A 16,726-nucleotide genomic window follows, 5' to 3' on the forward strand; every position below is an offset into this window, starting at 1 on the left:
TCTTCTCTACCCACCATATCATTCTATATGCCCCAAACAATTTTTCTGTCCTTTCCTCATTTAAGGTCAGAGGCACTGAAGCCACCGATGGACTACCATACAGCTCCCCAGGTAACCTGCCCGACAATTTCCAGCTGTTAAACAAGGATAGCAATGCTGACCTCTCAAATGAGTCATGCCTGAGCTGCAAGAAAACTGAACTCAAAATCAGTGGCATAACTTGGGGGTTTCAGTGGAGGCAAGACTTTAACCTGTGCTTAAAGCAGTCTGAGGCCAGAGTAAGAGATTGCCACAAATTTCCAGAGTGTCCAGCTGTCACCACAGTCACTGCCCATCAGAAATGTTTTTGGTTTTTAAGTAAGTAGAAGAATTTAAAGGGTCACAATTTCTTTTAACAAAGTGAAACTACAAAGCTCTGTGCTGCACCACATCCCCCCTGAGAGATGGACATAAAACAGAGGGAAGGCAGCCTCCGATAAGCAACAGTATTTTCCGCTGTGCACCATGATGAGATGAGCTCTGCACCTCTGCTCCAGAGGTGGAGAGCTCAGCTGGCCAATACCACAATGCTAGAGCAGTAGAGCATGAAGTGCCATGCTATGCCAGCAAAGAAGTGCTGGTCTGGGCAAACTTAGAAGAAAAATGACAGTTTGGTCCCAATTTATTTCCCCAATCTGTGGAGATAAGGCAGCCACATACCAACTTGAAACCATCTTGTGCAGGTTAGAAACACATAAACAGTAATGCAGGCCTGCCAAAGATAAGGCAAAATTAAAATACTCTGGTTTGAGAGCATCCCAGTACCAAAACATACAAACTATGCACTAGGTAGTCCTTTATGATAAACCATCAAGCAGAAGACAAAGGGTAGTTACGTTCACACTGAAAAACAGTCATACCACAGCATGAGAAACAATTATGAAGACCGTGTGCCTGCTAAAAACAGCATATTATAAACCCACACTATTTTCTGAGACTGAATGAGCTGAATTTACAATTGCAAGAAGAGAAACAAATGTAACTTAAAACTATTTTTAAAAATTCCATGCAAGCCTCTCCCTTTTGATGTCAGGTCACTCTCAGAGCATGACATGTCAACAAATCACTCAGTGTCACACATTTATTTGAGGGAGAAAACAAAGAGAGATGGTATCTTTCCTCAGCTACAGTAAACTACAGCTCTCGAAGGTATACCCAAGTAGCTAAAAAACCCTCTAAAATTATTTGAAAAACAAAAATAAGCCTGACGGGTTCAGAGAGGCATTACTTCTCTGAATCTGCATCAGAGTGCGGTTCACAGCTTCAGTTTTTCTGCCCAACCTCCACTCCTCTATTCTCCTCACTCCATAGCAGGGTATTAACCCAGAATTACAGAAGTCAGCATTTTAGAGTGATCAGCTAAGCCACTCTGAAGAGGGAAGTGAGAAAATCATTGCAAGTGATTATATATTAAAGTCTATGGCTTAATGTGTACCTTATAACTTCAGGATCTCTGAGAACACATGAAGAATAGCTATAATATAATTCAACGGGAACTTTGATATCATGCATGTCTTACGCATAAGTAAGAGTCATGGCAGGAACTGCAAAACCAAAGGTTTGAGGAACAGCCTGAAAAAGGAAAAACTTTCATCACTGTGAAATGTTAATGTTGGGAATTAAAGACGTAAGTGCAGGCAGAGATCTTTAAAATAGCTATTTAAAAATGCACATTCTGAGTTGCATATTGGTCTTAAGAATTACCTCCAACAGAGTATCTCGGATCCATTACAGAAAAGTTACAATAAAAATACAGTAAGAGAGCAGCAGAGGAAGCTTCTGCTCTCAACACTCCTTTTCATATGAAAAACAGTTAAAGGTAAAAGGCTGAACACTTAGCTTCAGGGCAACGACTGACTTCTCTGTTCACTAACACAAAGCATACTTCCATACAGAGTCAGTGAAAGTGCACATCTCCCAGACTATGTCCAAGTTACCTCTCCCTTTAGCGGTTGGCAAGTAGAAATGCCCCTAAACCTACATGCTTGCCCATCTCCCCTGCTCCAACATGAAAAGCAGAACAGAGGAAAAATAGCTGAACTGCCAAGCGTTAAAATTAAGGCACACCAAAAATATCAGGGCTTCGCAGCTTCAACTTCCATTAAAAAAAAAATTACAAAAATTGCATTGGATTTGTTCATTTCAGAAATGCTTCAGCTCAGTCTCCAAGGGTGGCTGCAAAATTATCAACTTTTTGATAGTTTTTTGATACTAGGCAGTATCAACTATTTCTTGTGGCAGCTCCTTTTGTCAGTGACTCATACTGGGTTTTGCTCTTGAAGATGTCTTCTCACTAAAAAATCTGGAGATTTAAAAGAAGCAAGCGATTCAAGGGCTCTAACACTGGTGTCCAGATCAAAGAGTACAATCTACTTCCTCCCCATGTTTAAGCAGAAAGCCTGAGCTCTGTAGAGCCTTTAGGTATTAAAAGCGTATTACGTCCTTCTTCAAATATGTTGATAATGGCAAGACACATTCTCATCAACAGAAAGCCAGCATAATTCTTGTTTTCACCCCCCCCCCCAAGAGCTGTTTTCCATCCCATCAACTAGTATTATATTAAATAAATAGCATCAATACAGCTAACTAAGAGCTCCTAAAAATTTCACAGCCATAATGAAGGATCACAACATATTCAGTTAATTTTCATTCAGGTACGTATACCTAAACACAAAATATTGCCTTTCTTGTTTTCTTTGTAAACATTTTAATACTTGAACATCGTAACAGGTATTTTAAGATGTGTGGAGGCTAATTTAAAGGTAAAAGAAAAAATCTTAAAGCAGCTCTATCAGGCTGAAAGCAGCACAAACAGAGCAGGTTTGAGAAATAAAAGCCAAGCATTTTGCTGTTTATTTAACTCTGCCCCCTTTCATAAGGTGTTCCCTCAGGCTACTTCTACAACAGCACTGAAAAGGCAAAAGAAGGAATTTGAAACATCTGAACTGGCAGCTCAACACGTAGCTCAGTATGACAACTCTGAAATCTGAGGGCTGTCCAGAGTTGTCACCTTTCACATTTGAGTCTTTCATAGGCTTACTGAATGTGGTAGGCTCATCAAATTTAATGAATAAGAGAGCCTGAGTTTAGTCATTTCAAGCCAGAAGCTGCACTTGCACAGCACTGCTGTACTGAATGGGGAGCCTGGCCCCATACTTCTTCAGTAGCAAACACCTGATTTACTGTGCATGCCTACTGAGGGTGATTTATTCTGCATTTGTTATGCATACTGAATGCTTCATTATCTTTATTGCATTCAAGTTTTTGAGAGTTGAAGTGCTAAATGTATCCTTAGCTGTATCTATGACTCCTTCTCAAGAAAAAAAAAAAACTAGAGCTGACAATATCCATTAGTGGTTAATTTCCTTAAATAACCAGAGTCAAGATCATTTATGTCTTCTGTAGCAATTAGCAGTCAGTTCAGGTCATAAATACAGCAGGATGTGCAGGATTTTTTCTGCCTGTATTTTATGATGGGCCTCCCCACCCTAAACAGAGATCTGTCAATCCTCTTTCATACATCAAAAAAGACACAAAGGAAACTTCACTTTCTAAACCACTTTAAACATTTATGGCATAGCATGCAGCAAAACCGTAATGGCCCTTTGACAAAATACAAAATGGAAATAATCTAAACAAAAGGCAAGCAATAAAACAGAAACTAATTAACTAGAGAAGGATGCTCAGAGCAAGAAGGAGGAGAGCACAGTTTATTCTTTCATAGCAGAGCAGTAATTTCACTGCAAGGTCAAAGGAAACTGAAGAGCTCAGCTGTACTGGGTGGTGGCCCAAACCAGGTGGGAGTGCACCAGACCATAACCAAAGGCTTCTCAGACCAAAAATTATCTTTGCAAGTTAAAAATGGACAGAACACACGCACAAAAAACTGGAGGAACATAACAGATTCCTGGTGTAGGCGACGAGCTCAGCCTAAGAAAGAAACCACAGACACATTCTCTGAAAACCTGCAAGATAAAAGGCGCTCTAAACTTCTGTTACCAAGCAATGCCTCTGGTAGTGCGAATTTGGCAGAGTTTACTGAAATGTAGCAGTGGATGGGACGATAGCACATAGGAAGCATGGGAAGAAAGACTCATCTTGTCACTGGGAAGTGCAAGATCAGCTTACAGAACCTATAAAGGGTATCAGTGGGAGGTGTAAGAAACCTGGTGCAATCACAGAAAGTGCTACTCTTCTCAAAATAAAAAAAGGTTTGGGTAAGATCATAGAGATTGAATTCAGGCTATTTAAACAACCAAGAAAACCTGAACATAGTTATTAAGAGATTAACATCACCTCCTTGGTATCATGAAAACAGATGTGAAAGCAACTAGTTGTCTGAAGTCTTCATTGTGGTAAAATATATTATCAATCCAAATTTGACAAGAGAAAACTAGAAGTTGATAGGAGAACATCTTCCCTTGGCTTTTGTTTGCATTCTATTGTTGTAAAGACCTCAGGCTATTAAGAAGCAAGACCTAAGCCACCATCAGGAACATGCTTCCTTCAACTGTATCGCTATTTAGTTTTGTTTCTTTGCATACTCACTTTCTTCATTTATTACCCTATTTCAGGGTAGCATAGAGACCCATGTTCAAACATGCCCCTTCCATGATCTTATTATGAGTACTGCAGTCTTGGAGTACTTCACCAAGTGAAATATTTGGGAACCAAAGTAACATTAGGAGAGAGAGCAGAACACTGCTTTCCAAGCTGCCTACATTTTATTTCACAGTAACACGGTGAATCCATTTAGCATGGACAAAAGACAAAAAGCTGTGCCGTGATACATTTCAATAAAAGATGATGGCAATACTTGAATACTGTCTTTTAATTAAGGAACCTTTTAAAGTGCACTAATATATAACTGCAACATTGTTACTGTTCTGCTCTGGGGTATGCTATTAGGGAAGCGATGGCAGTGAAATTAGGTAAGTAATGTGTTCTTACTGCCATAAAGTTTGCAAATGTTATCTAAAAAGACATGGTTCAAAACCATGAAAATGCACTGGAAAGCACCAGTATGCAAGTCTGGAAGGCATACAGAGTATTGGCAATAACCTAGAAAACGCCTTTGTGTACAGTCCAAATAATAGCCTTCTATAAAATTGACTGAAAGGACTCAGTGCATGTACATGGTTTTCATTTTAAGTGCACTATAGCTGCAAAGAAGAGATGCCGTACTGAAGATTCCTAATATAATATGCTAGAATTTTGCCGGAAGAAAGAAAGACAGTTCCTGCATCATGGATTTCAAGAGAGGAGGAAAACTCCTTAGCTTAATGGAAGCTATAAATATCACAGAAACATGCAACAAGTTTCACTTTTTTTTTTCTCCAGTGAAGAGGCTTGAAATTTATGTCACTATCCCTGACATTAAAGGTGTCCCAGATATCAGCACCTGACAAAGATAATGAGAAAAAAAAAATCATGTTTCAGAAAATGTAAGTTTAAAAACAAAAGGAACATTTTAAGCACTGATCAGAACAAGTAGCAAATTAAGTAGCTTCCTGCTTTCAAGGTCTTTATTCTGAGAGACTGGTGGTTGTTAGTGTTGCTACAAGACCACATTAGTCCTTCCACAGAAAGAGCATGCTGAACATGTAATGGCTGAACATGAAAGTGATGGCTGGGACACTGTTAGTCAGGCCATGAAGAAGTAGAGACGCAGGAGGTAAGATGAAAGAAGGCACATGCAAGAGATTAAACTGGGCAGATGAGGCATTTCTCCTGAGAAACGGGACTAAACTGACAGATTGAACGCATGGTAGGGGACAGACAAGTAGCTTTTACGCAAGTTTGCGTGTTTCACCTATCTTTTGATAAATAGGGCAGTAAGTACTGGTATTTTGGGGCTAAAAACTAGCATGTTTTTCAGCCTGTAGGTCTCCAAAACATGCAATCACACACCTGCAGAGACAGGGCAAAACTGCTTCCTTACCACTGGTCTGGTTTATGAGTTTGCTCACACTGACACTACATGCTTTGCTACATGTCAGAGAGGAAAAACATTCCTGTACTTACTCAGATAGGTATGTATCTGATTAAATACTCCACTTACTCCAACAGTGCTTGGCAGAACAATGGCTGTACAACACAACACAGAAAAATGAGCTGAGTAACTGCAGGGGAAGGACAACTAAGCACCTATCATCAAGCATGCCAAGGAGGGCCCACAACTCTCTTTTCTGAGATGCGTCCTGAAGAATTTTGGCACTTCATAACAAGCAAGGCTCCTACAACGTTTGAAAGGCAGATTTCAGGAACTAGGTCAATGCTCAGCAATGTGCTATTTGTATCTTAAACATAAAGATGGTTTTAATTTTCTAAGCAAATGCACACCACCAGATCAGCAGAAACATACAAAAATGGGTTGTTTCCCTTTTCTCCACTTTTGAAGTACATTCTCCACCCTTTCCATGAGTCATGACCCACAGATCACTGCATGCTGTATTAACATACCATGTATTTCTTGAGCAATAACTTAATTGTATCGTAAAGCTTGAGTCAAGATTTTTTTAAGGACTGAGCCTCAGGATTCTTGTAAACAAATAGAACGTGCCATTTTCTATCTCGAAGATTTTCAGCAGTCATACCTTATTTTTAATTGAAACGTATGTTCCAAAAACTAGGCAAATAACTTTGGCAATATATGGACGCAGCTAGCATTTTGAAGGACCGCACGGTATTCAAGCAACAGGAGAAGATTGCAGCTTCCCATGCTGGTATCTCAGAGTTCATCTCCCACAACTCCACTTGACTAAGAGTGAGATAAAGTTGCATTCACTTGTTAGAAATGCTGATGGTCACACTTGAATATTTGCGTTGCCACCCAAGGATCAGTCCGGCATTCAGGCTTTGTGCAATGACAATGCCTAACATAAGATTTTTTTTTTTTTTTTTAATCCTTTGGCTTCCCTAAAGCCAAATATTATCATCTGAGCATATTAATGTGAGTCCATTCACTCTGGGATTCTCTTGGTCACTGTAATTCCATAATACCCTTTAGTAGTAACTCTTTTCCACATATTTGCAAGATGACTGTCCTTCCTATACATTCATTTAGCTTGATCTGGATGCCATGCCATACAACGATTTTTCTCACAGTGCTAACCGTATTCCTGGTTAACTCCACCTTCATGCAGGCAGACTTTCTCCCAACAGCACTGGACTCAGGAACACACTTTAAAGGTAGTTAGAGTATATGAAACCCAAGAATATTTCTGTACTTTGTGTCTTCCTTACATACGCTTTGAAATGTTCTTTTATCCAACTGTTTGCTATGTACTTTTTCACACAACAGCCATCCCAAATTCTATTAAAAAAAATATTTATGGTATGAGTGCATCCCTTCACTCTCCTAAGGTTTAATCTAAAAATTAACAGAACAACTAAGACTGAAATACTTAATTAAGGTGGAGGAGGACTGGATTTCACTCTGTATTTTTTAACAGAATCATCTCCTGCCTTCATCATTGTCCAGCCACACCTGAAGGCAGGCCTTAAGCCATACAGAAGTCAGGACATTTACGGATCTCCACTCAAAAATGACTTATTTCACAATGATAGTTTAGGTCTTCCTCACCCTTCCCTTCCTTTCCCCTCCTCTTCAATTCAAACAAATAAAGGCTCTTTGCAAAGACTTTGGATAGATTTGATCTCAAGGACGGGAAAATACCTGTGTGACAACAGTCTGAAACAGACTTTTTTTTGTCCCCATTAAGCCAGGATGTTAGTTAATTCCTTAATTCTCACTGAGCTTGACCAAACAGCACTGATTTAAAAAGCCGTAAGAAAACCAAAAAATGTGAACGATGTAGTTAATCATACAAAAACAAAGCAGTGTCAATATTCATACTTACAGGCTGAGGCTGTTCTGCAATACAGCAGTTGAAACACAACCAAAACTCACTCATTGTTTACAGTCTCAAGTGGGAACACAGATGAAAAGCAGGACTCAACCTCCGTAAATCTGTCTCCAGGTAGCAAGTTCTTTAAATAGGTTTATTTATAATGGTTCCAATGTGAAAATCGTTTCTCTGTTGAGCTCTTCTCAAAGACAAGTCAGTCCCAGGACAAACAACTTGAAGGCAAAAAGTTATTTTAGAATCTTCTTTCAGAAGGTTGGTCCCAGCACCACAGAAATGTTACGTATGCTTCTTTGGTCCCTAGCGTTATATGAACCTGAAAACAGAAGTACATTACATCAAAAACAAAGAATATACAGAATCTTGTGCTCCCAGACAGCCACCCACACCAGTGATTTCTTGGTAATATCTTGAACCACAGACTGAAGAGACACTAGCAAACAAGTCACATGCTTATTTTTACAGTGACTACCAAAAATGGCATATACCAGAAATCCGTATGAGGCTTACATTCCAGCTTCGGTTAGATGAAGTGATATCAAGAACTGGTGTCCAATCTTTTGGCAGCCATCTCTGATCTGTTTCTAACTTTCAAATGTCATTTTAGAAACTGACAATTGCCCATACACCTCTTTAAACTTCTTAGGGAATTGTGCCTATTGACACTTCATATTTCTCAATGGAAAAGTTACCCAGTCCATTCACAGCATGAGATTTAAATAGTATTTAACCCCAACCCTGTCGCACAGCTGTCAAGCGAAGGCATGCTTTTCTAAATGTTGAGGAAACAAATAAATAAATTTCTGTATATGGAAAATTTGCAAAATGGCTGGACTTGGTCGACTCAAGTTATTTTCCTTCCACTCCGTCTACCCTCCTGCTTCACATACAGATGGCTTCAAAATAGGACATCACTTGTAGAGTTTGAAACTGTTTCCTTAAACCTCTAAAATTCCTCACGTGGAACAACTGAGGCTCCAGATTCCAACCATTCCTTTGCTAAAATAATGTTTACTGGTTAATCTCCAACCTGGTTTCTTTCAGTAAGAGTGCAATAAAAATTCCTGTGAGATTTCACCCTGGCCATTTATCTTGCCATCTACCATAACCTTTACTTGCAGAGAAAGTGAGATAATGAGTATTCAGAAGTTTTTACATGCATACTCCTTAATAATTCTATATACGACTGCATTTTCATTCATAGAAATGCATGCATAACTATGCATCATTATTTGTATGCAATTCCTCACAGTATAAAGTGGTTTGGAGACTCCATGGGATATATAAACTACATATCTATATATATGTACATACACACACATTCTGTGACAGAGCAGTCCCACTTAGCTACTGCCTTCATAATTTCTCTACATGCCAAGCACATAAGCAATGAGGTCCCTCATTTACTACATACATACCAAGTTACTGTACTGTGCAGCCACTACTAGCCAGGTACTTTCCAGGACTTGTTGGCTACAATGCACACATACAGAAATACAGTAGCACTGAGAAGCTTTCCCACTTCTTACCTTCTAAGAGACTAACAGAGGTTCTTCAAGAAATAAATGCATGCTGCAGTAACACCATCTAAATAGCAAGCCCCAGCAAAAGTACTTGTGTCTTCTAGTTTTGAAAAAGCTACTGGTAGCGTTTAAATTACATTTATGTGCCTGTTTGTGGCATTTCTTGCCTAAAGATCAGAATAAGAAAGGGGGGGAAAAATGCTTTATTAGCTTTTCCTATCACTAACACCATATAGAGCAAAGCAATTTTATTAAACAGAACACCTTGAGGGTAAGAAAAAACCTAAACAGAAAACAAAAACAAAACCAAAAAATCCTTCTACACAACCTTTCTTTTGTCAGACACTTCAAAAAAAGGTCTTAGTACAGTGTTAATATGGCATATTTTCACTACTTAAAAGAAGATTTTTTTTCTATCTAAAAGATGATCATCTGAATCCCATGTATGTGTCAAGAAGCTGCAATAAAACATGGATATTATCAACTAACAGTGTGAAATGCAAGAATGAAAATAACTTTAAGAGTCTCTAAGGAAGTTCTTACTTCGTAAGTAAGTAGCTTCACATCATTTTCTCAATTCTTTTGGTTACTGAAAGTTTGATCAACTTTAAATAGCAAGAGCTGGACTAATGTAGAAAAGCTTGATAAGAAGATACTGTTCTCTGCAGTCTCAGAATTTGCATGCTACACAATTCTTATCTAAACTTGATTCAGTATTTAACAAAATTGGAACTAAAACATGGTTAACTCCTGTTAAGCATGTAACAATTGACAATTTTAGTCCAGTAACTGTACAGCTTCTCTCTCCTTAAAACTTGGTGGTTTTACTTCTGAGAAGATAGGCTCCAAGTTGTTCTGAAACGCAGGAGTGCTCCCCCAATGCTAGCTGCTCAGATTATGAGAAATTGAGAAAGCAAGCACTCAAAGTTAGAGCATTTTGTAACCTGCCAGAGCTATAAACGGATACATTGCAGTGGGCTTCTCTTGCTGTGCAAGTGAACCAATATTCTCATTTGCAGCTCTTGAAATTCTGACACTTGTATTATTGCTTCCTCACAATCTTTTTTTGACAAAGTCCAGATTTAACATATCAAATTCTTGTTCTCACAGAGGGTTAACTTCCATCCTGCTGTTACACATGTGTACAGAAGACATACATGGAAAGGGCAGGGAAATTCCTTTGCCAATCTGTCTCCTCATTTGCTCACTGATAGCTGGCACGCTCTTCCAGCTCACTGCAGTGTTAAGCGCCGTGTTGAGCTGAAGCCCTGGGAACAAACCCGAAGGGCTTGTGCATGCTCCTGTGAGCCTGGAAGGCTCTTCCTGGTTACAAAATACTCAAGGGTGCAGAAGACTTTCTCCACCCAGCCACTCTAAGCATGCAGGACTTGTGCCCTCCAGGACAGAGTTCTCTTTGAAACTGACTCCCCCCCCCCAAAAAAAATCAAAAGCTGCTGAATGACAAAGCCAAGCTAGAGATCATGAATAATGGTCTCTGATAACATGTTCATTCTTAAAAATGTATTTTATCTTCTATAGCCTGTACAGTGCCACGTTCGCCTTTAATTTCATGGTCCTGCAAACAGTACCAAGCCATTTTTCAATCTGTTGTCTTTTAATTAAAAAAAATGGTGGTGGGAGCACATATCTAAGTCTGGAGAAAACGGACAGTAACTGCACCTCTTAAAAGGAAAAAAAAGCTTAGCAGCATTTGTTAGAGCACTAGAATTTTATACACCCCCACTTTGCTAAGCAAATGATTTTTACAGTGGCCAAGTTAACATAAAAGATCAGGTATAAGTCTGCCACACCAAAACGGAAAGAAAAAACAAACTGAAGGCGAAAGGGCGTATCGGTACTGCGATGTCAACAGCAACACACTAGGACTTCTCCTACAGGGCTAGCTGCTTGTTTAAAGGACAAGTTGAAACAGGAAAATTCTGCTGTTCTTCCAAACTATTGGTTATAAAGAAAGAAAGAAAAAAGCACCATACTGACCTACAGCTACCAGTCAGGTAATTATGTAGTATCTGCTCACTAGTAATCTCGTGAGAAAGTGTTCCTGCAAAGCCTGGACTGCACCCCAAACCTAGCTGCAGTTAATGAGATCCAAAACATGCACAATACTTCACAGCTAGTTCTCTCTTTGTCGTAGCATCAAGCTTTTAATATGGTGCTGTTCACAAGTGTTTCTGCATTTGTCTGTGTAGACTTGCCAGATGAAGAGGACAACAGAGGCTGAAGAGCACAGTTCGAGACAGCAGCTGCGTCACTCTTTGTTTTCGCTCTTTACACAGTTTATGGTGCTCAGAGTGGCAGAACACCATACAGCTCATGTCGAAAAGACAAGGCGCTTATTCTGTCTGAACTAGCAAGTTAATCAGTGATGAATGGTGAAACACCTATTTGCTTTTTCCCCATTTCAACTTTCTGAACTCTGAATGCAACTTAGAGTGTACAATTCACTTTGCAAGAACACACAGGACTGATGCTGAACAACTTTGTCACATTTTAAGGCTTTTGTACGACTTCAATCCCATTTATAGAAATTTTAATTAGTATGAAGAAATTAAGATATTGAAAAGGATATATTGTTTAAAATTTAAAGTGAAAACCAGTAAGGTAGTTTTCATTACTCCGAAGTTTATTCCACAGTAGCTGATCTAATGCAAAACCCCAAACTACTGCTTATTGTTAAATACCAGTCATAAAGGCAGTAAGTGCTTTACTTTTTTATGTTTTTTTTTTACTGCTTTACGCTTTACTTTACTGCTTTACATTTTTTCGCTTGTATGGGTGATTAAATCAATCTAGGGTTCCTATTTTAATTTTTTTGAAAGGTGCAGCCATCTGTGAATTGAGGAACTTTTCTGATGTCATCTTTGTGCTTCAGACATACTTTTTTCCCCTCTTTTTTTTTTTAATAAGAATCCACTGCATTAATGGATAGTGGGGGTTGAGCACATTCTCTTATAGTATCAGCAATTTTTCTTATTAAAGCAGTATTAACTTTTCTGTAGGGAATAAACAGAGGAGGAAGGGTAAAAAAAGAAACCAATCTCCCCTACAAGCTCTTCACATTTACTGGCAAAAAGCAGGTTAGAAAACATTTACCTTAGCAGGTGCAAACAGGAATATGCTGCATGCTGTGGAGGGTCAGTTAGAATAAATCTACTTATTAATTATATAGCTTAAGAACAGCCTGCTGTTTTTAAAAAACATCTATAAAGTTCCTTTTAAGGGTGAGCCCTCTATGTCCTTTGACTGCATACTGTTCACTACAGCTTCAAACAGGAAGTGCGGTAACAACGCTCTGACAATTATTTGAAGCAAATGAAACCACAGGAAGAGAAAGAAAATGACTGCAGGTGTTAACATCTGAATTTAACTAGATTTGCTCCAAAGCTCAGACTACTACTTAAGGAAAAGGGGCGGGGGGGAAGGGTAAAAAAAAAAGTGAGGCATGCACAAAGTCATGACTAAGTATGCCATGTCATGGTATGTCATGGCATGACATGATATACCATGACACACACACGTATGCACAAAGTCACGACCAGGACTACTACTACTTTTTTAATCTCAAGTACTTTATAAGAAAGAAATTTACAATTATTCTTGATATGGAAGTATCATTCCATAAAAGACACTTTTTTTTGCCTTAAAGGCTCTGAACAGCTATCATTTGTTTCAATCCTGCAAGCAGAAAATTATCGTTTCAGAGTGTATTTTTAAGACTTCTTTCACATTTTTCCACTTTAAATCTCTATTGTAGCCATACTATTTCCTCTTGCTACTTAGCAAATACAGTCAAGTGGCAGCAAGAAATGAAGGGGGGGGGGATTAAGGTGTGTCTAAACCAACAGAGAGGTTGCGCTGCTGCACAGTTCCATACACTTAGAGCTGTAGCAATTGGAGGATGCTCCCCAGCTCTCAAAGGAAGTTAGAAGTGTTTACTCCCTTGCCAGCCTCATTTTTGAAATCAAATGATCTGTACAAGAAGCAATAGAGGTTTTAAACAAACACTACCTATAGGGAAAGTTGCCTTCATGCATGAATTTTGTATCAGAAACTTTATCTCACCAGGGCAGTACACTTGCAGAAGGACTCTTCCTCCCTTCCCCCCCTAGCAGAGCAGGCACTTCTGGGGTATTTTGGTACTGCTTTTAATGTACCAATTAGGTTTTGCACTTTCAGATCCTGAGAAACCTGAGCTGCAAGTAACTCTTGCCAGACAAAGGACAACATTCACCATCGACACAGGCTGAATAAGGCTGAAATCCCTTTTTCACTTCCTCGTAACTTTCCCATATCTATTCTGCCCCCCCCCCCCCCCCCCCCCAAGTGCTTTAGGGTTTAGTTTCAAGACATGGAAGAAGCTTCTTCAAAGTTTGAGTTAGACTTTCTCGTGCATTTTCAAACCCCAAATGCATAGGTCCTGACTCTGTAAAAAGGTATTTTATTCATGTCTTTATGATACACTTTTGAACATTACGACTGAAGCTATTTATAAGATTTTATTATAGGGTTTTATTTTAGGATTATTGGTCATTTTGAGTCAGTTCTTTTTTTGCCCCTATTTACACTGAAATGGTTTTCATTAGTGTATTTTCTTAAGCAACGTAGGAATAGGTTGTACTTCAAATCATGCTCAACACAAATTAATAGCCATGAACGACAACATATTATGAGAGTGCTTTGCTTCTGAATTAAAAGTTTCAAAGAATATTGAAAATGGTGGAATAGGATGAAGGTACTCTTACGGCTTATTTAAAGGAGAAAGATGGGTTGTTTTTTTTAATTCTTGTTGTTAATAGAACAGAGTCTAGCTTTAGAAACAATCTCATCTTTCACTGGAACCAAAAACACCTCCAGTTTTTGTGTTTTCAGTTTGTAGGAAGCCACCAGGAGTTTCCCTGCAACAGATGATGATATCTGAGATGATATATGGGAAGGCAGCAAAAGATACAGGAAGGGAACCACAGCAAGTCCATAAGGAGAAATACTAGGCTTTTCATACCAGGTTACTGACAGTGTAAGAGGGAGCTGTAAAGCAGGTGAAGGCAGAAAAGCATGCCATTCGGTCAAGGAAAGAACAGCTCACAGAGTGCGACAGTAATCACGTTGTTTGCGAGTGCCAGCTAGGAGCTTAAAGCAGAAAGCCTTTAAGCATCTTTAAAACATCTTGATAGTGAAGCTCAAACATTCGTTTTATCATTGACAAGTGTCCTGCCCCCCCCCCCTTTTTTTTTTTACACCCCCCATCTGCAATTGCCCAGGTTTTACTCTCTAGCCATTCTGTTAAATTTAATTACTTCAGCTAAGTGGCCTGGCCCTTGAAAGGTCCTTATTACTTTGTGCACAAAGCCAACAAATGAAACACACAGTGTTATACTGGTCCCATTAAAATTCCCCATGCCCAGTCTGAAACATAAAAGCACAGTTTTTCAGGACCAAACCAAGTTTAACAAGCAATACTGTGTCAGTGACTGAGCAGTGCATGTAACTGTCCTGGTTTTGGCTGGGATAGAGTTAGTTTTCTTCCTAGTAGCTGGTACAGTGCTGTGTTTTGGATTTAGGAGGAGAACAATGTTGATGATAACACACCGATGTTTTAGTTGTGGCTAAGCAGTGCTTACACTAGTCAAGGACTTTTCAGCTTCTCATGCCCTGCCAGCGAGAAGCTGGGAGGGGGCACAGCCAGGACAGCTGACCCAAAGGGACATTCCATACCATGTGACGTCATGCTCAGCATATAAACTGGGAGGAGTTGGCCGGGGGGCAGTGACCACTGCTCGGGAACTGGCTGGGCATCAGTCAGCAGGTGGTGAGCAATTGCATTGTCCATCACTTATTTTGTATATTCTTTTTTCATTATTATTATTTTCCCTTCCTTTTCTGTCCTATTAAACCATCTTTATCTCAATCACACATTTTACTACACCCCCCACCCCCCCACCCCCGATTCTCTCCCCCATTCCATTGCAGGGGGGGAGTGAGCGAAGGGCTGTGTGGTGTTTAGCTGCCTGCTGGGTTAAACCACAACTGTAACCTCTTCCCCAGCACTGACGTTTCAAAGCTTCCTGTGCCTTCAATTAATAATTGCTTTCAATATACATGGGTTCAATGCAGCTTTCTGAAACAGCTGATACATAGCTCATACTATTTCCCTCACATACATGCAGACAGGAACCTAGTTCACTGAAAACAGCACAGAACATCTAATAGTTTTGCACTACGAAAATATAGAAAGTCTAACAGAAAACTCATGGTCCAAATTTATTTACTAAATTAATATATTTTGCCCTACCTACAAAAACAGTCAGTTAGGAACAAGTGAGAAGCCTTTGAGAATCCATTCCTATGGTTTAGGAAATCTGACTTCATATTGTCTGCCCATTCACATTAAAAAAAAAAAATCCTGTTAGTCAAAGTTTTAATTGGTCAATAATATTATCTTCTTAAGTGGCAAGCCCTATTGAAAGTAACACAAAAGAACACTTTTCTCTGCTGGCCTCCTTGTTAGAATTCTAACAGGTAATACCAGTCAGAGAGAAAAAATAAACAAGGCAAACTAGTGGTCTAAGACAGGCTCTGCACAGGGTACCACTTCCATAAAGAATGGAAAGAAAGGAAAAAAACCCCAACACCCACCCCCCAAAAAAACCCCAAACCTCCCTGAAGAGCCCCCTGTTATTAAAGTAATGACAGGAAATGGTCAACCTCAGCGTCCAGAGAGTCCCTCGTTTTAACAGTGTAGCATTAAAAGGAATGGAATAGTCCACGGGGAAAAAAATACCCATGACAAACTACATGACAGACCATACAAGATATTCAAGGGACCCCTACCTATTTTTTAGTATGACAATAGGTAAAAAGCATTATTCACAGCATTTATAATATTCCTTTTTCCACAGAAAACTAATAGATCAAAGCAATTTCCAAGGAAGGTTTAGGATAGAGGAAAGGATAAGTGGGAACAAGGGGAGAAAAGGCCATTAAAACTGTCAGGAGTTCACAGAGGCAAACTCTCACCAGTACAGCAAGTGTTTCAAGTCAAAAAAAGCAACATGGCACACCGCTATTGCAGATTTTAACTTACTATCATAAGACAGACAGCCTTGCAACAGAAGTCTGCCATTGTATCTAAAGACATTTTAATGTACTTCAGTAGATTACTGCTGTCACTTCCTCACCTCCCACTCAAGTACAAAACAATTATGAGACCAATTACAGTAAGCAAAGCAGCATCACGTTTTGTGGGACTGGGTAAGTTAAGTTTACTCAGTCACCCAG

At 39.3% G+C, this 16,726-nt stretch overlaps 1 protein-coding gene across 3 annotated transcripts in view; it reads right to left on the reverse strand.

The window, feature by feature from the left end:
• The window catches only part of CDC42SE2 (CDC42 small effector 2), an 87,108-nt gene that overhangs the window by 26,244 nt on the left and 44,138 nt on the right, over positions 1 to 16,726 (reverse strand). For all 3 annotated transcript variants that reach the window (XM_076362223.1, XM_076362222.1, XM_076362224.1), the window contains one exon: positions 7,902 to 8,223. In XM_076362223.1, coding sequence (XP_076218338.1) covers positions 7,902 to 7,955 — 54 coding nt within the window. In that variant the 5' untranslated portion in view covers positions 7,956 to 8,223. The remainder of the gene's footprint in view (positions 1 to 7,901; positions 8,224 to 16,726) is intronic.

Source organism: Aptenodytes patagonicus, chromosome Z (assembly GCF_965638725.1).
Source record: "Aptenodytes patagonicus chromosome Z, bAptPat1.pri.cur, whole genome shotgun sequence".
Taxonomy (NCBI): domain Eukaryota; kingdom Metazoa; phylum Chordata; class Aves; order Sphenisciformes; family Spheniscidae; genus Aptenodytes; species Aptenodytes patagonicus.